General features: G+C 37.9%; 1 protein-coding gene across 4 annotated transcripts in view; it reads left to right on the top strand.

Annotated features, from left to right (window-relative positions):
• rapgef5 (Rap guanine nucleotide exchange factor 5) overlaps nt 1–24,434 on the top strand; it is a 163,109-nt gene that overhangs the window by 127,068 nt on the left and 11,607 nt on the right. For all 4 annotated transcript variants that reach the window (XM_031903650.1, XM_031903649.1, XM_018094932.2 and 1 more), the window contains 9 exons: nt 3,308–3,386; nt 6,114–6,258; nt 8,975–9,072; nt 12,887–12,917; nt 14,431–14,509; nt 18,535–18,684; nt 20,676–20,767; nt 21,623–21,745; nt 22,888–23,066. In XM_031903650.1, the coding sequence (XP_031759510.1) occupies nt 3,308–3,386; nt 6,114–6,258; nt 8,975–9,072; nt 12,887–12,917; nt 14,431–14,509; nt 18,535–18,684; nt 20,676–20,767; nt 21,623–21,745; nt 22,888–23,066 (976 nt within the window). The remainder of the gene's footprint in view (nt 1–3,307; nt 3,387–6,113; nt 6,259–8,974; nt 9,073–12,886; nt 12,918–14,430; nt 14,510–18,534; nt 18,685–20,675; nt 20,768–21,622; nt 21,746–22,887; nt 23,067–24,434) is intronic.

Here is a 24,434-nt window from a genome sequence, read left to right as displayed (position 1 = left end):
CTCGATTTTGGCCTTTGGAGTCTGGATTTACAGATATTTTGTTTTTTTCTATTTCATTTGTTTAGCTTGCTTACAGTTCTTGTATTACCTCTTGTTTACTAACAAACTATCTTTAGATTTCTTTAGCTGTCAGATTTCTTCTTCCTGGCATCCTTTTGGTCTTATTGCTCCTTCACTCCTGCCCTTTGGTATCATTCTGCTGCCACTTGGTCACACCTTCCAACCCCTTACCTCTCAACTACCCCTCTACCTGTTTTCTTATTGTGTGTGTGCATGTGTATGTGTGTGTAATTAATAGTTTAGAAGTTTACTTCAGTGTATGGTGGATTTTTAATTAGCTCTGGTATGATTAACAGGTCACAATACCTAGAAAAAGAGATACAGAACTGAACATAATGCTTTGTATGTACAATGAATAAGTAATTTATAAATGTATCTCTCCCACTGCTGTTTACAGTGGATATTAGCTATTTTATATTTTAATTACCATAGGTGCGAATCTCCTTGCACACCTGTGCCTTTCACACATATATGTAATCAGGTCAGTGTGTATGGTAGTGATAATGATTTAGAACTGTAATTCTGCCGTGTGAAACCCAGACCTGACTTCTCTTCATCCAAAACTACACAGAAACTACAGTCCTGATAAAAAGCATTTTCGAAAAGCCACAGAATTTACCAAGGTGTCACATAGAAGCATTTTCCATTTTATGTCGCTATTATTGCCTGTGTCGTGGATTACCTTATACCGCCTCAACTGTCAGCATGTAATTATCATGGATGGGAAGTTTAACGTATGAGTGATCAGCATAGCCTGGGATAATCTCTCGATCTCACACAGAGACTGACAATACAGTAAAACATGAAAGCAATGACTGGTGTTTAAACTATGTGGAAGCACAGCAGGGATTGCAATATAGTCACTAGTGTTCTGTCTGCTGTTTTTAAACAGTGTGGCACTGTAATCTCATCTCTGCCTGAGGTGCAAGCAACACATTGATGTATTCTGCATCTGTATGTATATATGTGTGTGTGTATGTTATGGTTTGGGTTCATAATAAGAATTATTTGTATGGAGTCAACATGTTCTGCAGTATTCCTCATTCATCCACCCTACATCAGTGTTTTATCAGTTTAATGCAAACTTACTAAGCCTGTGTGACAGTGATGGAGGAAGCCATATTATGTTACGTACCCTGGAGGAAACCTACACAAACACATTAAACATTCCAAATATCCAAATTCAAGACCCCAGGGCTGCAAAGTGCAACCACATGTATATACAGTACAAAGCGATAGAACTACCACTTTTGAAGCAGGTGAACTGGGGTCTAGAGACATGCTACAAGTATGGGACTTGTTATCCAGAATGCTCAGGACCTGGGGTTTTCCAGATAAGGGGTCTTTCTGTAATTTGGATCCCCATACTTTAAGTTTTAAGTCTACTCAAAACTTCTTAAGACTTTTAATTCTACTTATTTTAAAATTGAATAAAGCCAATAGGATTGTTTTACCTCCTATAAGGATAAATTATATCTTAGTTTTGATCAAGTACAATGTCTATGAAGATTTCCATTCATCCAGGTCATGGTATATCTAGTATAAATAAATCTAAAGCAACTGGACTTGTTTGGTAATTATTGAAGACGTTTCACTACTCATCCGAGCAGCTTCTTCAGTTCAACTGACTGGTATGGGAAGTCCTCAGCATATATACTCTTCTACTAATCCAATCACAATGGCACTATGTAACTCTTCAGAAAGGTGACATCTGAAACTCACAGAGGTGTGAATGCTGTGGAGTTACTTTGAAAGGATTACCAAAGTATCATGCAACTCTTCAAACAGGTGTTACTTGTTAGAGTTGCATGAATGGATGTGTGAAGAGTTCTGAAACTGCTGGGGTACAGATGTTAGAACAGCATTGTATGTAGCAGACAGATGGTGTCGAAGTCCCCCGCCTCTGTTAAGGGATGGTTTCTCCACTTTGACATGAATGGCCTCTTTTACACCTCTTTCAAACCAACGGTCTTCTTTGTCCAAAATTTGCATGATACTTTGGTAATCCTTTCAAAGTAACTCCACAGCATTCACACCTCTGTGAGTTTCAGATGTCACCTTTCTGAAGAGTTACATAGTGCCATTGTGATTGGATTAGTGGAAGAGTATATATGCTGAGGACTTCCCATACGAGTCAGTTGAACTGAAGAAGCTGCTCAGATGAGTAGTGAAACGTCTTCAATGATTACCAAACAAGTCCAGTTGCTTTAGATTTATTTATACTAGATAGATCAAGTACAATGTTCTGTTTTCTTACTTAGGATAAAAAGGAAACCATTTTTAAAAATCTCAATTATTTTACTAAAATAAAGACTATGGGAGATGGCCTTCCTGCAACTCAGAGCTTTCTTGATAATGGGTTTCTGGATAACAGATCATATGCCTGTATTGCCTATTGTAGTCTAATTTTTATGTTTTTTAAAGAAATGACCATAGCAACTTAATTTGAGTAATTTGAGGTATCACTGATAATGCACCTCTGGGCTGGATCCCTAGGTGCCTGCTTAACAGCAAAAGTGCTATCTCTCAGGCTACCATTATTTTATAAAAAAAAATAATAGAACCCAGCCATCAGGGAAAAATTGAGTGTAAAACTATGCATTTGCCGCGGTATAGTGTTTATCTGGAGCTCAGGTTTTCTAATGCATTTGTTCCGCTATAATAAAGATGAGTTGGCTGTCTTTGCATTCAATTTCACATAGAATCTCATGTGGGCACTTAAGCCGTTGTTCTGTTATGAGCCAAGAGATACAATGAAATGACTGTGGATTCCTAATCAAGTTAACACTTATGTACGATAATTAAAATAATCATATACTATTTGCTGGGTATTTTGAGGAGCTTGTGTACAGTGAGAGATTAGGCAACAATAAAACATGGAGATGCAAAAACTGGGCTAATTGTCATATTACAAGAAAATTGTTTCCCCTATAAACCTGGCATCAACCTTATCCAACCCTTCCAAGTTCATGCCATGTATGTGCCATGCTCCAGCCTTATTAGCATTAATGGATAGATGGCATTGCCAGTATATACAGTAATCCTTTACTAAAATAAAAAAGGCCCATAAATGCCACTTACTGTGCCTTATTCAGGGCTTTTTGTGTGCCCAATGGATTTTCTCACCATGATGTTTCGGGTCTGAATAATGTTCACTTTGGACTTAATACATTGCATTGCAATAACAATCTAATCCTTGGAGTCTTGTCCCTTACCTTGTGTTTTTATTTTTGTTTGGTTTCTGCAGATACACTCCTGGATGACTTCCTTCTCACATACACGGTCTTCATGACAACAGATGACTTGTGCAAAGCTCTGCTGCGACAATATCCTTCAGAAACTGGGATAGTCATGTCCATAAATATGAAATAGTAAACACATATGCTCTACATTAAAAGCAAAGGCATCTGGTAAATCATTCCATGCATCACTGACCTCTTTGCCTTACCTCTAATAGAACTAAAAGATCTAAATGGGTAACAGTCTCAGTTGTTATACCCCTAGGTTTCTGTAATGGCAGTAGTGCAATTTACCACCTATTTAAGTAAATTAGTCCCACAGTTTACATAACACACAACATAATAAATTTACCAGATTGTCTAAAAAGATATTAGGGGAAATTCCATTTAGAAAGGATGTGCTGAATGCAGTCAGTTTGCAAGCACAGCATCCAAGCAGCCTGAATTTATAAGCGGTGTCTCTTTTTGTTCAAATTAACGGAAAACCTTAAAATTTGGCCCTACGATGGCTGGCATAGGTGCCGTTGAACTGAGGACCACATCAACGAGCTGATGCCGTCCCCGATTCGTACACGGGCAGATAACCTGCTGAATCGGTTTGAAGTGCGCTGCCTAGGTTTATCTATGACCAGACCCTCTCCTCTAATCATATAAATGCCACTTCCAAAACCTGCTGCATTTTTCCTCTGCAATATTGCCACAAGTAGCAGCTAATACACTAATCCATGCCCTTATCCTACCCCATTTAGATTATTGTTATCTCCTACTAACCAGGTCCCCAGACTCCTACCTCTGCTGCTAGGAAGCTCCTGCTCACTCCTAAGAGGGAACCTGTTTAGCCCTTAGTAAAATCTTTAGCATGGCTGTCTGTTAAGCAAAGGATAGCGTACAAAACACATTTCTTTCTTTCAAAGCTCGTAAGTCCTGCCCTCATTTTATTTCTTCACTTGTCTCACTCTATGTTCCTCTCATGACCACCATCTTTTTACTCCACCCACGCCCACTGCCATATCTTAAAACCTTTCTACCTTGCTGCTCCTTACCTCTGGAATTCCATCCCTGTATTCCGTAAGAGACAATCTCTCAAACTCAGATTCTGCCTTTTGGAGCACTAGAGATTTATTTATTTATTTTATCTAGTCCTTTATTTAAGGGCCAACCCCCAAACCTTGTGTAATTTTACCATCCAATTTGTGCCTGTATGATTTGTAAGCTCTACAGGAGAGAAACCTCCTTCCTACTGTGTCTCAAACCATGTGACACCTAAACTGTGTATTTATACTTTTTATTCATTGTATTTATTATAATACGCGTTCTCCCTGTGAATACATTGTAAGATTGTACAGCCCTATGTATCCTTGAAACGCTTTATAAATAAAGTTATACATACATTCACACATAGATACATACATGCATTCACATCAAGTCGTATTTGCTACTATTGGGTTTGGAATTCCAACAAGTTATTCTACTATGAGCTTCTCTCATCACGCAGGAGACCCAGTGTGTTCTCCCCACTGTCTTTGATGGAATGATGGTGCTGAATTGCTTGATATCTTTTATTCGTGCTGCTTAACAAAATACCAGGCACTTGACTGTGTCGGCTGTATATTACAGAAGACATATTTGTGCTGTCAAGACCTGCAGAAAGTATGCCGTGTGATATTGTCATTTTCATTTGTTCCACAAATCACATTCTGCAAATACTTCAAACGATAAGACATGCCTGTGGCTCCTGTAATGTGTGTACTTTCTGCCTGGTGTAAACCCACTGGTATGCTGATGGCGTGCGGTAGAACAAGGCGAGTATGCATGAGAGGGCGCATGCGCATCTATTTCACTTTTTGTCCTGTTATGACATTTTTGTGAATAATAGTTATTCTTTTCTGCTTCAGGCATTTCTCTTCTCACCCACATGCCATTTACACACCTGCTTTGAGGAGTAGGGCTAAGCCTGTCACTGATCAGCCCCTGTGATCATTAGCGGATCAAATTGGAGCCTGTAGACAGTCCATGCAGAATTGGTTTCTGCAGATTTAATTTCAGGTTTAAGAAAATATTGGCAATTACGACAAAGCCAAACGGGAGCATGTTTATTCTGGCAATGCCGTGTTTAAGGAAAGCTGTGTAACGCGTGTCTTCATACAAGATCAAACATTTCCCTTTAGCAGGCAGTTGGCAGATGGTATTGTAGCATCTGGGTTGCCAAATCTGCTAGCAGAATGAAGAGGATAGGAGGTGTTTTCCTCCAGTTCTGACAAGTGAATAATGGATTCTCAGTATGTGCATACTGTACTTTGCACCTGGCCCATCCTTAAAGAGAGATATTATACCTTCCTGCAGTGACAAGGAGACCGGAAACAGAGTCTCATTATTGTGTTCACTAATATATAAGAATCTTATAGCGCAGTCTTAAAAGTTTAGTCAGATATGACCTCAAATGCCAGATCACAAGCAGGGTTTCCAACATGCCAAATATCTTGCGGTATTTGAATTCAATAATAGAATGCCTGGTGACATTATTATCTTGAGAGGGACACGTAATTGACACAGATTAGTCAGGTACATTTTAAGCACTTATAGGGTTAAAATGCCAGTCAGTTTGCCCTTGAATTCTTCAATACATGAGCAGTGTGCAGTTAGGTATAGTTAATTATTCTGAGCCTTTTCATTATCACAGAGCCAATGCTAATGCCCAGCAACAGAAGGGGTTTTTATAGACCTACATTACTCTCCATAATATTCCTGTGCCTATGGTTGACTGCACTTGTGAAACATGAAATGTTTTCTTGTTGTTCCTTGACCTGAAATTACTTATTGTGCAGCAAAATATGATGGCAAAGCAGAAAGCCCAGAGGCTCTGTGCACAAAGAGAAAGGTATTGCTTCTTGCATCCCAGTGGACTGCATTGTACAAGGACTGGTTACATGAAGATGAGCATTCTAAGCTCTTCCTTAAGGTAAGGAAATATGTCAGATCTGGATCTGTGGCGTTGGTGTTATTTGCTTAACTACTTTTACAATTACATTCATTGTAGGAAAGATGACAGATGTTTGTTCATGATTCCTTCATAATGTAAAGTGCTGCATAAATGTGTCATCGCTGTAAAAATAAAGCATAATAATAATGTGGGTTATCCCATTTGAAAAATATTACACTTGGATTTATTCTGTCATCATGCTAAATTCTGCCAGACCAAGCTTAATTTTTTCAATATCTTTTTTCCAACTAAAAATGGTTGGTATTTATAGTACAGAGAGGCCACATACTAAGGGGCTGATTTACTTACCCACGAACGGGTCGAATGGAGTCCGATTGCGTTTTTTTCGTAATGATCGGTACTTTGCGATTTTTTCGTATGTTTTGCGATTTTTTCGGATTCTTTACGAATTTTTCGGATCCAATACGATTTTTGCGTAAAAACGCGAGTTTTCCTATCCATTACGAAAGTTGCGTAAAAAGTTGCGCATTTTGCGTAGCGTTAAAACTTACGCGAAAAGTTGCGCATTTTTCGTAGCGTTAAAACTTAACGCTACGAAAAAATGCGCAACTTTTCGCGTAAGTTTTAACGCTACGCAAAATGCGCAACTTTTTACGCAACTTTCGTAATGGATACGAAAAACTCGCGTTTTTACGCAAAAATCGTATTGGTAACGAAAAATTCGTACAGAATCCGAAAAAATCGCAAAACATACGAAAAAGTCGCAAAATATTCGTTTTCAAGTCGGAACTTTTCCAATTCGGGTCGGATTCGTGGGTTAATAAATCAGCCCCTAAGTGGAAAGCCCAAGGGGGTCATTTACGACATCCTGAGCAACGTGCAAAGTGAAAGTTTTTTGTACTTTGTACTCTGCTGCAGGCCTCTTCACTCCATTCCAGAGCACAGTGGCTACACCCAGGGGCATTTCTAGGCCTCAGGCTGCCCTGAGATGGCCTTCCCAATGCCAACGCTCACAAATTTAGCATCGCTAGTGCAGAGGACAGTCATACTCTTTGCACTAGAAGATCAGCTCTTAAAGTTACCAGGTGCAGCTTGTGCTGCCCCCTGTAACTTGTTTGGCGGTTATCACCTTGCTTTGTGGTAGCTGGGCTACCATGATATTTGCCATCATTCAAGAGGGCACATAGACATTTTTGTACCTTTAGTGCTCTTGCACATAGAAATTGTAAATGACCCCTTTAATGTTCATGGGCCCCAACTTTATTGTTAGAAGAATGTATGTTGATGCTGCTTGTTGGTGAATTATACAAGTAAAGTAAATTATCGTGGCACCTTTTTTGTGTAGGTTTGTCAAGGTACACGGTGAGTCATATAATTTGTGTACACATAAATACTGGAAATTATTACAATAAATGAAATACTTCATAATTGCCATATTTAAATCAGCTTTACAGTCTTAGTATGGTAATTATAGACCTTTATGTTTGATGTATCTGTGTGAGATCATATTCCAAAATATTTGTTGGAGAATTAAATTATAAGCATAGCAAGAAATTATGAAGTACAGTTTATATCAAACTTAATTGCTTTCTTGCTTTCTTTTAAGTGGCAGATCACTCCCTTTTCCAGCATTAGTGCAATGAATAGGGCTTGTGCTTAACATATGTTGTGCCTACCATTTTAATTAAGAAATATGCACATTTTAGATTTTGCTCTGTTTAGGGCAAGAAATAGCAAAACCTATACCCATTTCTTGATTTAAAAAGTAGTTAAAAGTACATTCAGAACAAGCCAAATTCAGTGAACTAATGATCAAAAAGGGGGTATGCTGACATTTCAAGTAGTGAGGGGAGAGACTGATTTTGCCACATGTACTTTTAGCTACACAGGATGCTGGGAACACAAAACTGGAATTCTGTAGAGTCAGCACTGCAAGATGTGGGCCGCATGAGGGAATAAAGTGCTGAGTTGGAATGTTTGAAAAAAGAAAACTTGCCCTAAGATATTATTTCATTTGCCTTCATGATAAATCTGTTTGTTAACTTAATGAAGGTTTGAATGATGTTATTCTCAGCAGAAGGTTACTGTGTATTTACTGTCTTGTGCTATGTTGGCCAGAGAGCAGTTTATAGCATACAGCACAAGCAATGGTGACATAAAACAGCTTTGTTTGTCTTGAAGATGCTTCTTATAAGAGAAAATATATCTCCTCATCTTGCCGAAACCTGCTGCAAATTCATGTAGTGAAATAGCCATTTATGGTCTGAGAGCCCTGCATTCCCTGTGCAGCCTGAAGATTAACTGGAGCACTAGCGGCATTAAAATATAATTTATATTGTTGCTTTGTCTACATAAATCTGTATTTGTGAGAGTAAATTTAGAAAAACGCCTGGACAGTGTAATTTTTGAAAAGTCTGTTTTCAGATGTGAAAAACACATTCTCTTTAAAATGAAACGTAATAAATATTCATATGCATGAACTCCTATGTGGTAATAGCATGGCCATAATGATCACATATATGAAGAGATTACAGGGAAAATTAATGCACAGGTGCAGTAAGGGGAAATTATGAACCAGTTATCACCTAACCATCGCCATAGGTCATGGAAATCTAGAAGCATGCAAGCTGATTCCAACTTTTATATTGAAAATGAAGACTTTGCCCTGTATTGTCTGACATTGCCCTGTTATTTTATTGTAGTAGTCAATTTTAGCCTGTTGCATTTTTTTCAGACCCTATACCGGTATGTGTTGGATGATGTTTATGAATACCCAATACTAGAAAAGGAACTAAAAGAATTTCAGAAAGTACTGCGTATCCATCGGCGCCAGTAAGTGTTATTGGTATTTTCTTTAAAAAATCTACAGTACATATTATTTGGTAGTAAAAGCAAATTATGTTTAGCAAAAAAATAAGAATATATGACCATAATTTAGTGTTTTTTAATATATTGGACTACAGTAAAAGTACAGTACAAAAAGTTTTCCACAGATAATAGAAACCTGTGCTGTTTGCTAAATACAAGCACAGCTGTGCTAATAGTAGCATTCACTTGCACACCTTGGTACCTTTGTTGGCACATCTAGCGCAGGGGTTGCACAGTTATCAGGATCAAGCTGTAAGTAGAGGGCTCCTGTTGAGCCTTGCACCAATAGGTCTGTACTTTATGTGCATAATCAATGACAGACAAGTAAAGGACATACATATTGACTCAAGGGGGCACTTGTGTGCTGTACTATTCTGCAAACCACAAATCTAAAGCTGGCCATACACGCACCGATAATATCGTACAAAACCTTGTTTCGTACGATATTCGGTGCGTGTATGGCAAGTTGGCGAGTCGACGATATCGCACAAGGCTGCTGATATCGGTTGACTTGCCGATCGGGCAGGTTAAAAGATTTTGATCGGGCGCCATAGAAGGCGCCTGAGCAAAATCTTCCGTTAGGGCTGAATCGGCAGAAGGAGGTAGAAATCCTATTGTTTCTACCTCCTTATCTGCCGTTTCAGCCCTGAAGGTTAGTGGCGGATTTAATGATCTTTTGTACGACCGATGGTCACATGAAAGATCGCAAATGGCAACCTTAAAGGTTTGTGCATGACTTGTAGGTGCAAAAAAAAATAAATAAAGTTAGCAAAGTGACAAAAACATTGACCTATTTAGTGAATGAGCCCTAAAGATTTTTATAGCAGCTAAGAGCCATTGGGCCCTCAAAGTCTCCCTTGTTTTGCAGCAGCTGTGCAACAGTGCAATCCTTTACACTATTTAATTTGATATAGAAAATATTTCTATTTTTAATCCTGTTGCACAATTGATAGCTGTCTTTACCAATTGATAGCACAATTGATAGCTGTCTTTAGTCTTTACCACATCTGTTTGGAATCTCCCCAAATAAAACATCTTCCTTCATCTATATTCAGAGCATTTTTTACATAGATTCTGATGTATTGACGATTGTATATGATGGAGCACTGAATCACATATTATACAAACTTGAGGCTAGAGAGTGGAGATATGCCATTTTTTGTTTCAGCCTAAGAACATTTACAACATTCCTTTACAGTAAATCCAATACTTGAAAGTTTAACTTCACACCTACTTCTATACCAAACATAAGCAAAAATAAGCAGACAATTTCCATGGTAACTATAGTCAGCAAAATGTAGTTTCTGTCACTCATACATCTATGTCAAAGCACATATAATGTCCTCTAGCAAGTAACTTCTCTGCCAAGATGCATTAAAAACATACTAGAAAAGGTTTATGCATGATTTTGCACTGTTTTACATGTAAATTATAATTACATGTACAATTACATGTTTTTACATAATGACATGGAGGTCACTAGGCCAAAAGTATGGTTTATACTGCATATGCCAGGTGTGAGTTTTAGGGCAAAATGATGGCGTATAACCCTTCCAGCTAAGAACATATCACTAATACTGAAGTCTGCTTTTAGCAAGCACAGAAAAAGCACAACATGCTCAGAATATGTTGTATAGTTATAAGCTGCTGCCTGTCTTAAACATTATACATCGTTGTATGTATGTATTATCACTGAGCAGCTGATGTTTATATGAGATATTGTGGCTAAAATAATATTATTTTTAATAATATTTTGAATAAATCGGTAATAATGAATATGCTTTTGTCTGAGTGCACCATTTTTTTTTTACAACTGCAAAGGTATTGACAAATTGCTCTGAAACTATTTCTCCGTGGCACAAAAAGGGTGGCACAAAATGCATATATTAGAGCAGAAAGGGGAATTACATTTTTAATAAACAAGCAACTATAGGCAGTGCCATATACAGTATGAAATTCTCAGACTGTGAATAATGGTTGTTATGTCTTGAGTCTTTCACAGGTATTGAGTATAATTAATAGTTTTTGAGTTTATATGACTGTTAAAGGGGACCTGTCACTCTAAGAAACAATTCCAAAAATTGTTTTCTACTGTGTTTGTCAAGCAAAATAAACTTCACCTACACTGTAGAAATTATTTTAATCTTATTTTCTTCAGCCTTGGAATTCACAATTGCAGCAAGCAGGCAGGCACCATTTTGTGGACATTGTTATTAAGGCAAGCTTTGCATCCTGCCAAAATCTTGTTTCTGTGCCAGTATGGGGGGACCTGATACCCATTTCCATGCACTGGTTACGAAATTAGATGGTGAGGAGGGAGGGGGAATGTGAGGGGCACAGCAACATCTAATAAGTTCTGAATTGAAAGTGAAAGTAACTGTCTGCCCCACCCCTATGCCTAAGGCATAGAGGCGGGGTAAGCAATATATGATTGACAGCTGTGATTTTTAAATGCTTTTATAAGGGGCATGGATGTGTTAATAAAAAAATGGCTTTTGGTTTCATATTTAATTTGAAAAGGGCTTTTATTATACAGCTTTTTATGTCTGGGTGACAGGTCCACTTTAAGTAAAGTTCTAGTTAAAAGAAAACAGAATCCAATAATTTCCAATAAATATCTTCACAGGATTACTTGTTAATTGTTAATTGAGCAAATAAAACTAGAAATATCTGGTGAAATTGGGTAGCCACTCAGCTATTAATAGATCTTACAGGATGCCCTTCACCTCCTTCTATAAGAAGCAGATGTATATGGACAGAATGATGGTTTTTTTAAGGGAGGTCCTGCTAATGTATAATGACATAATTAAATAATTATATACCTGAGAGGTTATTGCTGTACCAGTGAATACTATTTGTACGTGTCTGTTGATTATCTAAAGTATGTAGGCCTTATTAGTGTTTTTGTATACTATAAGAGTCACATTCTGACACCAAGTTTCTCAATCATTATATATAATTAATTAGAACCACAAATAAGCTGTAAAATAGATCCTAATCATATTTATCATTTATAATTGCTACTTAGTCATGGCACTTGTGTCACATATGTCTCCTTGGTGTTCCGTGACCTTTATGAAGCATTAGGCTTGAGGTCTCATTCCTTTATATTGTCATGGGACTTTTCAAGCAGTAGGTTTTGTGTGGAACGCACTGTTAACCTGATATATTCCAATATCTTCCTTTCACAGGCTCAGTCTTAATATCATAATAGCATAATATTCTGCACTGAAGTATAATAATTAGGAGCAAGTGTACATAATTAATGACGGTCAGACTCATTGCTAAAGCTACAAAGGACTGGACGTTTTTAATACCTGTGTGTGTGAGGCCCAAGAATATAGATTATTTTTATGGGGTGTTGCCTGATGTGCACTCATTATAAGTGTATTTTGTACTGTTTATGTTCAACTTTACTTTGAACAAAGCTAACTATTGTATAAAAGAGATGGAGAGTGCAATTATTGGGTTGTAGAGATAGAGAGGACTGCCATTGTTGAGTGAGTTTCTACTTCAATGGAATGATATTTTAAAGAGACTGATATGTGATTGTACAGCTGGCCAACCAGAGTACCAGAGGATCACCCGGCAATTTCCACCATAGACTTATGTAACCTCTATACCACTTGAAACTGCCTCCATCTAATTTTTTTCAAGGTGGGCCCTGGATTTCAGGTTCTTTGGTGGACAGTAGGAGACATAATCTCTCCCTACCCCCCTACCCCATAGGAATAGAGTTAATAACAATATCCTCATTTTTTTTTTTTGTCTTTTTCAGTACTGTTGATGAATACTCACCTCACAGAAAGGTATGTTATGATGCAGACCATCAACATTAAGCAACATTACCGGCCTCATTGGATGAGAAAATTAGTCCATATGACAAGCATTTTGATTAAAGGCATGCCTTAAAACCACATTCATTCCAATTCAGTTGCAGGGGCAGATTTGGGGTACTTTAGAAAACAATGCTCCAGATTATAATTCAGTACTTGAACAGCTTTTTCCCTAATGATTTTGCTTTTCACTGCTTGAACAATCTGGACCAGTTTATGTTTCCTGTCATGAATTGTGCACAGCTGCACGGATCACAGGGAAAGAGTTGCGGAAGCCTGCTTCCCAACAGTGCTTCCTCTGCATCTGCCAGCACAGTTTGATGAGGAAGCTGAAAATAAGAAGTGCTGGCAGGAATATGTATTAGTTATAGACCATTCCAATGATAAAGTGCCCTTAGTGCCGTGCTAAATGCATTTTTAGAACCTATAATGGGCAGCCATTACTAAAAAGGTCTGTAATTTATACTACAGTTGTAGTATAAATTGTAATCTCTTTTTGTATTTCCTAAAAACCATTTACTTTCTTTAAAGGAATACTGTCACGAGAAAAAAATATTTTTTTCAAAATGCATCAGTTAATAGAGCTTCTGCAGAATCCTGAATTGAAATCCATTTTTCAAAAGCACAAACATATTTTTTAATATTTAAGTTTAAAATTTTACATGGGGCTAGCCATATTCTTCATTTCCCAGGGTGCCACAGCCATGTGACTTGTGCTCTGATAAACTTTAGTCACACTTTACTGCTATTCTACAAAGTAGCATTATAAAAGTCATGACAAAATCCCCTTAAACCCAGTACTGGAACCCTTTACTAACAGCGGGCAAATTTCAACTTGGGCAGTAAATAGACAAATGGTACTGGCGCTCAAACAGCAATATAAAAAACCTGACTAGCACCTGTGCTTTATTTAATCACAAGAAATATCAAGCAACATTTTTAGAATGTAACAGAGACAACCTTCGTTTTCTGTTTATCCTAGAATTCTTAATCTTGTAAGGTAATCATACTCTATATATTTAATGTATTGGTAGAGTAGTGCAGGGTGAGACACAGTGTAGAAAATAAAGAGGGAAGATAAGCCTACCAAAGACACTTGGGCTTATTCATTAAAAAGCATCAAGCAACAATGGCTTATGGGTGCTCCCTGTGGGCAAATTTTTGAGGTCATCAGGTATATACCTTCTCATGGCCAAGAAAATGCACGAAACTGTATTCTAACACTAATATGTCTTAATTTTGCTGATGTTCATGTTGGAGAACTTCTTTATATTTCTTTAATTTAAAGAGACAGCATGTAAAGTTCCCCAAAGATGAAAATCTTCTTTAACCTTTTTTATTGCTAATGAAACTGGAAAAGTTAATGGCATGTTTGCAAAGTGTGTGTTTTCCTTTGCATGATCTCAGCCAGCACTCAGTGAAGCCAGTGTAAAGGTGCAAATATGTTGAACACATGAATATACTGTCCTTCATTTTGTGCTTACAGAATAAAGCCCTTTTCCACCAGTTCAGTCTCAAGGAGAACTGGCTCCAGCACAGAGGAAATGCAAATGAAATAGAGGAAAGTAAGTATGAGCTGGTAATGGGTGGGGGGACCATGCAGAGTCCCGGAGTATATCTTGGCATTGCAAACTACTTCTGGATACATTTTCCAGCTGAGAGGAAAGCACAAAGCACTAGCATTAAACTTTGTATTTTATTTTGATAAGGATTTCTATTATTTAATCTAGTTTACATCTCTCAAATGTATGTATATTAGCATGAGAACTATATTGCATATACACTCACCTAAAGGTTTATTAGGAACACCTGTTCAATTTCTCATTAATGCAATTATCTAATCAACCAATCACATCTCCTGAACTCCAAACTGAATGTCAGAATGGGAAAGAAAGGGGATTTAAGTAATTTTGAGCGTGGCATGGTTGTTGGTGCCAGACGGGCCGGTCTGAGTATTTCACAATCTGCTCAGTTACTGGGATTTTCACGCACAACCATTTCTAGGGTTTACAAAGAATGTTGTGAAAAGGGATAAACATCCAGTATGCGGCAGTCCTGTGGGCGAAAATGCCTTGTTGATGCTAGATGTTAGAGAAGGGTATTAGTATGGTGTTCCTAATAATCCTTTAGGTTAGTGTATGTATCATCTAGATACTAAAAATTTTTCAATGCAAGATAAAAATACTTTTCTACAATCTTTTTACTTGTTCTTCAACTGCTTTGGGACTGAGACTCCTTGCAAGATTGTGCGGGTGAATAAGGGAGCACTAAATGCAAAAATGGCAGTTAATAATGGGAGCAGAAGGGGTAACATAGTACATTAAATGTGTATTATGCTTTCTATAGTATGCATATTTTTAGTATGTATATTTTTTAGACATAAAGGGATCACTTAGGGACAATGTCATAAGGGACACTTTGTCTCCTACATAGTACTCTGCATGAGTAATTATTGACTAAATGTTTTCTTCTTAAATGATGGGATTAAAGAGAACTAAATGTTAATGTTCCATTATCTTCAGCGTGAACTCATACTGTATACTATATAATCAGATATGCATGTTGAAAGAAATCATCCTTGATTCAAATGTGCCCATTTTACCTACATACGTTGCATGTGCAATACATCACAGGCAGGCTTGTTTTATATTATATGTACAACAGTTCTGTGTCCAGTACATAAATAAAGAACATGCTTTGGCCTTTGGCTGTCTTGAAACTACCTACTTAAAAACAGAACAGAAGGAGAGGGCGAGAGAAAAAAACAGTGCAGCTGCATAAGTTTAAAAATACAAATTGTGCCTTAAGCAAAATCAGTTCACGGAAGAGCGGAGTGAGAGGCAAGCTAAAAAAGCAAATCAGGATTCTGTTATAGCTGCCAGGGCCTTGGCAAACACAGTGCAATACTGACAGTAAATAATCAATATTAAAACAGAACAGCTAGGCAGCCCTTGTCTTTTAAAGGAATGGGGATTAATTATTTATTGCTCAATTCATTACTTAGAGGGACTGTAAATCATAGTGCTTTATGAATCCAAGTAGCAGCAATATGGCTTCTCTGGGCATGAACCAGTATGTAGACAAATGGCTGCACATAAATGTGTGAACATGGTGTTACACTCCTTCAAATGGAAAATGGGTTTGCTTGGGTCTGGTAGTAACTTTATTCTGCTTCCTAATATAGAAAGTGTTTATACCTTAGTAAAAAAAAACTGTAAAGTAGATCTTATAAATGTTTCACCACATGTGCAAGTTAGCTAAGTGTAATACAGTCATCATAATCCATTCACAAGGTTATCCTGAATCTCATTGAGGTAGGGGATAATATTCATACATGACTGGAGGTGTGAATCTTTGTTAAACATATCTTTACTACAGGGATTTTACAGTGATTCACCCTCCAGTCATGTTTCAGAAACAATTAAGATTTACCTCAGTGGAGGTCATTCATAAAATGTGCACAGAGCAGAATTATTCACACAGTGAACATATTTGCCCTGCCCATGTTTATTTATAAAGCTGGACATGACTGGTGCATTTGATGTGCAAATGTGATTTTTTTTTTTGCAGTGCGAATGTCCACAAAGGTTTTTCAAATATGGCATATTCGCAAATTATGAATATGTATGCACTCACTCTGCATCCAAGTTACAGCCACAACTTTGGTGGCGGAAAAAATATTCGTTAAAGTGGTTTCGCAAATTGCACATTTATATTCACCTGAAGAGGAAAATAGCAATAATAAACTATGGGAGGGATGTGTTGATAACATCAGTCTACCAGATACTATTAAATTGGGTAAATTTTGCCTGTAGTATACAGTCTTAGTGGCACATTTACCGGTACTAATCCACGAACGTCCGAAAAACATCCGAATGTGTTTTTTTCATAATGATCGGTATTTTGCAACTTTTTCGAGCACTCAATACGAAAAAGTCGCGACAATTTGCGAAAGTCGTAATGGCTATGAAAAAGTCGCGACAATTCACGAAAGTCATAATGGCTATGAAAAAGTCGCGACAATTCACGAAAGTCATAATGGCTATGAAAAAGTCGCGACAATTCACGAAAGTCATAATGGCTATGAAAAAGTCGCGACAATTCACAAAATTTGTAATGGCTATGAAAAAGTCGCGACAATTCACGAAAGTCATAATGGCTATGAAAAAGTCGCGACAATTCACGAAATTTGTAATGACTATGAAAAAGTTGCGACAATTCGCGCAAGTCGTAACGGCTACGAAAAAGTTGCAAAAAAATACGAAAAAGTCGCAAAATGCTCACTTTCCAATCCGAATTTTTCCCATTCGGATTCGTGGATTAGTAAATCAGCCCCTTAGTGTCAGAATGTACCAATGTTTTGTGATGTCTAAACCAAATAATCATGGCCAAGTTTATTGCTTGTGGTGTTCCAACCAAATAATATTGAATTGTACAATGCCCAGGGTTTGGCCAAAAAACGGATTAGGGGTCATTTACGATGCAAAGTGCAATCAGCCATTTTTCTGTACTTTGTCCCCTACGCGGGGCAAGTTTTTGTGCACTGCATGGGGCATGCTGTTTGAAGCTAGCGCAGCATTCTAGATTCCAAAGGAGCAGACGGGAAGGCACATAGGTGTCCTGTCTTCTGCCTGCCCCTAACTTGCACATCATCAGTTGCAGCCTGCATCAACGCTCTGTGCAGAGGGCAACAAGCCCAGGTACTGAAGTTCTGTTACTTGTGCTTTCCGGGCTTGTAAATAAGCAGTCAAATCTTTTTAACAATTACCTGAAGTGTTAGAAGATATTAAAGCATAGTTACCTGACCAGATAAATAGATTACAGTGACATGATCTTCAGTTTTTTTAGATAAAGGCGTGAACATAAGTCTACAGTCAATTTAAATAGCTCAAACAGCTGACAGCAGCTGGATACAGATGGGTTAATTGGCCATGGAAATTCTTTATTTTTCATTTATTTTTTACAGTGGGGAGCAATTTTTTTTTTTTTTCTTTTTATCTGTTCTGTTTTATTGATCTTAGTGCTATGATTGCCCCATTGTGTGTCTTCATCTGATTACAGAGTCCCCAGCCCATTGGAATAAAGATTTTATGCTGCTAAATGATCCCTATTGCAGCAGCAGAGGAAGAATGTATTATTTTTCCCTACTGTTCTTTGTCTATACAGATTTCACATTGGTCACGCACATCCATACTTTTTCCACATTTCTTGAGCAATAAGCACTGCATTCATTCATACAGTACATCTTTCCTTCTTGGCAAAATGTTAAAATGTCAAATACAATGGCAAAGAAGTGTCTGAAGGCAGTGCCTGGGTGCTTGGTGCAGAGAACCTGCTCTCTTTCTCTCTGTATCATCCAAGGTTTTGCTGGCTAAAAATAAATAAATGAAAGAGCAGAAAATAGAAATATTTCATAACCAAATGCATTTCTCTTGAGAGTGTGGTTAAATGAATAATGTTGCGGTTTTGTCTGCCAGACAGTCTGTTCCCCGTATACCATACATAGCAGGAAAGCACAGGCTGACAACAGCTGAGTTTTATTGACTTGTGCATGGAACGCTAACCTCTTTCCTCTTCCTTTTTTGTGCAGTTTTCTGCCGTGTCTACATAACAGATCACTCGTATGTAAGCATCAGGGCCAAAGTATCCAGCTCTGCGCAGGATATACTAAAGATAGTGGCGGAGAGGATTCAGCTTTCAGAGGAAGACCTGGCTTTGGTCACTGTCACATACTGTGGGGGTAATTGTATTTCACTTCTCATTCCTCAATTACACATGTCCCTAAGGGATTGTGGCTGACAATTGTGAACATAGGTACATGCACCCCCCCCCACCCAGGGGGGAATCACTCAGCTGGATGACCGCAGTCAATATAAAGAATTCCTGGGAAAGGGTTGTTACCATGACAACAACTAATTCTTAGGACCTCATGATCACAGAACCCTCTCTGCGGAATATAGTGCAATAGAATTTTCTAAGATTGTCTGCAAACACAGAGCATGGGTTTGCATATTTTGACTCAAGATCACGTTTCATAAACAGAATGGTCTTGGCATTGCTGTAATGCACTTGCTGTCAATCTTGCAAAACCGAAAATGTGATTCTGTGAATACCTCTAGATACTGGAATGCAGACATGACTATAAATTGGTCTGCAGATAAATATATATAAAATGATAAGTTGCTGCATTGATTTACCATCTGCATGATGATAACTTTCATTTCTTATTTATACTGCAGTGCAGGGGCCCATTAGCACTTAGATTAAACCACTCAAGTTTGATTAAAATAATGAAAGCAAATATTTTCATGTTTATCTATGGTTTACTGCATTGGTGCATGGGTTCTAGTAAAGGAGGAACGAAGGCGTCAGATATTGAGGAGCCAGTGGTGTAGTTTGTTCTGCATTAGCAGATTCTAGTCTCTGGCCTTCTAATAGTTGCTAAATACTATTCCCTGCAACCCTTAGCATTAGTAGTTTAGTAGCAGCTGTTTCAGGTTCTAGTTTTAAATTACAAAATTGTTAGAGCTGACCATTATGCCACATCTGCTACATGTGAAATCACTAGGCATAAAAGAAATAATATACTGTTTCCCCTTTAATGAAAAATTTCCACTTCTACCACTCTCCTTTGGTTAACATTCAATTAAATTCCTCCAGTCCTAACTAGCATGGCTTACATACTCTTTTTATAAACTAAGCATGGTTACTGATTCAAGCACAGAATGATTTCCCTCATATTAAGGAAGTAGCTATGTTGCTTGATGCTACTTTGTAAGGTTTACATCTAAAACTCCCCTGAAGTTGTACCTAATGAATCTAGACGTAGATAGGTATTCACTGGGGTTTCCTGCAAACCTTAATTTATACTACTATACCGAAAAAAGCTAATTCCAAACACACATTGACATACCCCATACAACTTGCTTATTTGTTTCATTCAGATAGACATATTGTAGACTGGGGAAGCAGAGTGGAAGATAACTTCAGAAAGTAGAGGGAACATTTAGAACTAGAAAAAAATTATGGGGCTTATATTAACTCTTCTGAGAAAATTAAACTGGCAAACCTTCAGCCAGAGCAACAACATATTCAAGCACATCAAAACAAAATGAAATAGCATATTTGAAGGAAATATTTCATCAGAACAGAAAGCCTTTAATCTGATACAATTTAATTGCTTTCTAAGTGTTTGGTGTTATCCTTTGTGCGTTGGCCAGAATAAAACTGACTGATTTTGTGCATGTATTGAGACATCAGCCAACGTAAAATGACATGTGCCTGCACGTCTACCTGGCAATCTAACCAGTGCAATCATCCATGCAACATGGCCATTGACTCGTGTGTCAAATTGTACTAATATCAAAATGATTGATGTTGGATTTCCCAAACATTAACCTGTAAGTGGCCAACTTATTGCTAATGCCTACCCAAGGTCTTCTGGGGCTGGCTGCTATATGTTTGTGGTGGAAATCATGCTGCCTTTAATATAAGGTACCACTGGGAAAACCCTAAGCAAAAGAGGTAGGAAAATGGGCTGTTGGAATTGATGTACCGTAGGTCTCCATTATGTAGCACACAATGACCCCTTGTACTTAGAATGTATTTATCACACGTAGTGTAATATACTTTGAAGTAATGTTATTTTCCTTTGCAGTAGTTAAATGTGTCTACAGACAGTATTGCCATATGTTATTGTGGCCATGAATTTACAGGTTTTTTGTTTCACAGAAAAACAAGAGCTTCTACCAAATGAATTGGTCCTCTCTAAATCACTGGAGCCCTCCAGTCGCATTTATACTTACAGGAAAAGTGACACATTGGTACGTGACGATTTGTACTGCTGCTAACTAGTCTGTTACAAAGTCAAGTGTTTTAATACAATTGTCATCTATAAAAATCAACTTTATAAGCCTCTTTCTTTAGAGATTTCAAGATCTTTTTTTATATCCATAAAATAAAGACTAAAGTTGCTAAAACCTGTAGAGTTCAATTGCTGACCCAATTTGTAGAAGATGTTTGTGAGCCCCCGGTACTATACTGGTTTCCTAAGGGGACAGAATTTAGGAAAGACTGTGCCAATTTCCCCTTAAATGACTCTACATTGCTTTACATATGAACAAGCTAATTAACATAGGTTATGTTAATGATTGAATATAATTATTGAATGGCATTGTATTGATTGATAAGTTGGAGTAATAATAATAATGTATTCAATGTTTAGTCCAGAATTGTAGCTTTTATTTTATTTCTTATCCTTATGTCATATAAACATGGTTTGCACTATTTACACAGTTCCGTGGGACACGTGGTAATTTTTTCCGCTAGGTATTTTATAACGCCAGTATATATTGTTTCAGAGGCCTGTCCAGCAGTGAGGTAGAGATGCAGTTTGAACTATATTTCTTTTCATTATGCTGTCTGCCTGGTCAGTTTATTTATAATTGAATTGCCAGCCACAGTGCTTTATTCAATGAGTAGTCATTCATCACACTCGCCTGCTTTCAAGGCCTTTCCCTAAATTGACGGAATAATCTGATTGAAGGTGAACAACCATGGAAAAATAAAGTGCACTCAGCGTGAATTGATTTTCTAACAATTTCATTTTTTTTTTAAATTGTGAGGATAGTCAGACTGTAACATGTTCTAAAGGTTCATTTTAATGCATTGCTGTGCAGAACCCGTTTGCAGAAAATGAGGAGACCCAGCACAGATCAGTAAGACTTTTGGGAATAAACACCTGGGATATTGCATTCGAGCTAACAAGCTTTGACTGGAGCCTTTTCAATTCCATACATGAGGTAAGGCATTATTGTTTCATACCTATCTGTCTATCTAGTTAGCTTTCATTCCATTCTCGCTCTCGTTGAAGTGTTCATTTTATTAGCAGAGCATCTGTTTGAAGGCCTGTATCGAGCAAGACTATTATTTCGAAAGCAGCAGGTTCTGTATATAAAACATAAACACCAGGGAACGATACAAATTGTCAAATACAAAAACAAATCAGCAGGGTGTGGCCTGCTTGTAGAAATATGAAAAGGAAATGTACTCCGTTTACTAGGTGTGTTAACTTTATTTATCCTTAAACAGTAATGATATTAGGCCATACATTATGGGTGTATAGAATATTTGTGTATACAGCTATGAGTACTGACAAGCAAATTTTTTTCGCCAGACATGGATTCACAGGGAATTTCCGCATTTCTGGCTTGTGTGGGGCTCTTTAAAGTGATACTGACACCAGAAATTAAACCTTTTTTATAACATTGTCATAACATTGCCTTTGCATGCTATTTATAATTTTGCCATAAAAGTATTTGTCCAAGCTTTTACATTCCCTATCTGATCCCCCATGTTCCTCTATGAGGGGGCTGCCATATTTGTGCAGCAGGGGGCCGTTAGCATTAGAAGCTGTAACTGTCAGGCTGAGAAGGGACAGTCAGGTTGGCAAAACAGTCAGGTTTTGGGATTTCAAGTAACAATTCCTTACAAAAGCAAACCTAGCAGCAAAAAATAATCAACATGACCTATAGGCAACTTTTTATGTAGATTCATATTTTGAAAAGTTGTTTTTTCGTGTCAGTATCACTTTAACAAATTTTGGTTCAGAAGTCGGAGTTCTCCTCAAAAACTGATTTTCTGTTTCTCTGTATTACTAAGCAGTAACTAGTACTTCATTCTAAGATAAAATGTATCCTTATTCAGTGTTTTAATTATTTTTTAGTAGACAAAGTATGATGATCCAAATTTTGGTTAGACCCTTTATCCAGAAAACCCAAGGTCCCAAGACTTCTGGATAACTGGGCCTGTACCCATATATGTATTATATGCTTCTCCTAGACCAGCAGAGCATTGCTTAATGTGTATTAAGGAATATGCAAGTTGCAGATGCAGTGGAGTAATGGAGTAAAGCAATATTAATGTTTTTCTTCTGTGTTTGCAGCAAGAGCTGATTTACTTTACATTCAGCCGTCAGGGGAAAGGGGAAAACACGCTGAACCTCAGCCTTCTTCTCCAAAGGTGCAATGAAGTGCAGCTCTGGGTGGCCACAGAAATCCTGCTTTGTAACCAGCCTGGGAAGCGAGTGCAACTTCTGAAAAAGTTTATTAAGATTGCAGCTCAGTAAGTTGCCTTTCCTGCTTTACTGTCTCTTCTGTAGTAAGAGTAATGCCTTTTTACGTGGTTTGTAAGATTGCATGTAGTGTCAAATGTGCCTTTCTCTATTAATAGTTCCAGTTCTAACAAGAGGGCTTGATAAATGCCATCATTATATAGTATTTGTATCTGAACAGTGTGTAATGGTTGAAGGAAACTAAGGCTGATGCCACAAAGCAGCCCCTCCGCTGCTATCAGCCTCCTAATTTGACTTCAGCCTGCTCTGAAATGCAAACTTACAATATCCACCATGTGTGCCTGCACCTGGGCTAACACAGTGGTTCCGGGTGAAGTCAAAGGAGGCTGATGCCAGCGGATGGGCTGATTTTTGGCCTGCGCTTTTTTCAGGATGGGCTTTAGCCCTGTGTGGCATCAGCCTTTAAAGTGGACCTGTCATCCAGACATAAAAAGCTGTATAATAAAAGTCCTTTTCAAATTAAACATGAAACCCAAATTCATTTTTATAATAACACATCCAAACCCATTATAAAGGCAATTAAAAATACCAGCTGTCAATCATATATTGCTTGCCCCGCCTCTATGCCTAAGGCATAGAGGCAGTAACTTTAGCTTTCTGTTCAGCACTACCTAGATGTCACTGCACATCTCACTTTTCCCCTCCCTCCTCATCGTCTAATTATGTAGCCAGTGCAAGGGCATGGGCATCTGGTCCCCCATTCCGGCACATAAACAAGATTCTGGCATGATACAAAGCTTGCCTTAATAACAGTGTCCACAAAATGGTGCCTGCCTGCTTGCTGGGATTGTGTAATTCCAAGACTGAAGGAAACAAGATTTATATTATTTATATAGAGTAAGTAAAGTTTATTTTGCTCAACTAACAGTATAGGAAATAATTTGGAGTTATTTCTTAGGGTGACAGGTCCCCTTTAAGCTCATTAAAATATAAACATGAGCAGAGCTCTAAAATTATACCTTTCATCTGCCAACTCCTGCAACAAACCTTGTGTTCCTGCAGGTTTGCCAACCCTGGGGTTATTTATGCTGGAGGACATTGTAGTCAGAAACCTCTTGCAAAGGGTACCCTTCTCCCTGCCTTCTTAGTACTGTAGTATCCCTAAGCCATGCTCAGTGACATGTTCTCGACCTCCACACCTTAGGTTGCCACAGCTCATTGATTAAACCCAGCACAGTTCTATGACAGCAGGGCCATGGGCACTGGTGCCGGAGGGAACACTTTTGCAGGAGGCGTCTAATTGAAGTTAACCCCTGGGTCGCTGACAAGGATGCAACTGGAGAGCTGTTAAAGATTTTCTTTGGACAAAAGTTCAGTTAATTACACAGTCCAGTTATTCACACAATGGGAAATCTGTT

The sequence above is a fragment of the Xenopus tropicalis genome, chromosome 6 (genome assembly GCF_000004195.4).
Source record: "Xenopus tropicalis strain Nigerian chromosome 6, UCB_Xtro_10.0, whole genome shotgun sequence".
In the NCBI taxonomy this organism is placed as follows: Eukaryota; Metazoa; Chordata; class Amphibia; order Anura; family Pipidae; genus Xenopus; species Xenopus tropicalis.
This window is presented reverse-complemented; position numbering and strand designations above follow the sequence as displayed.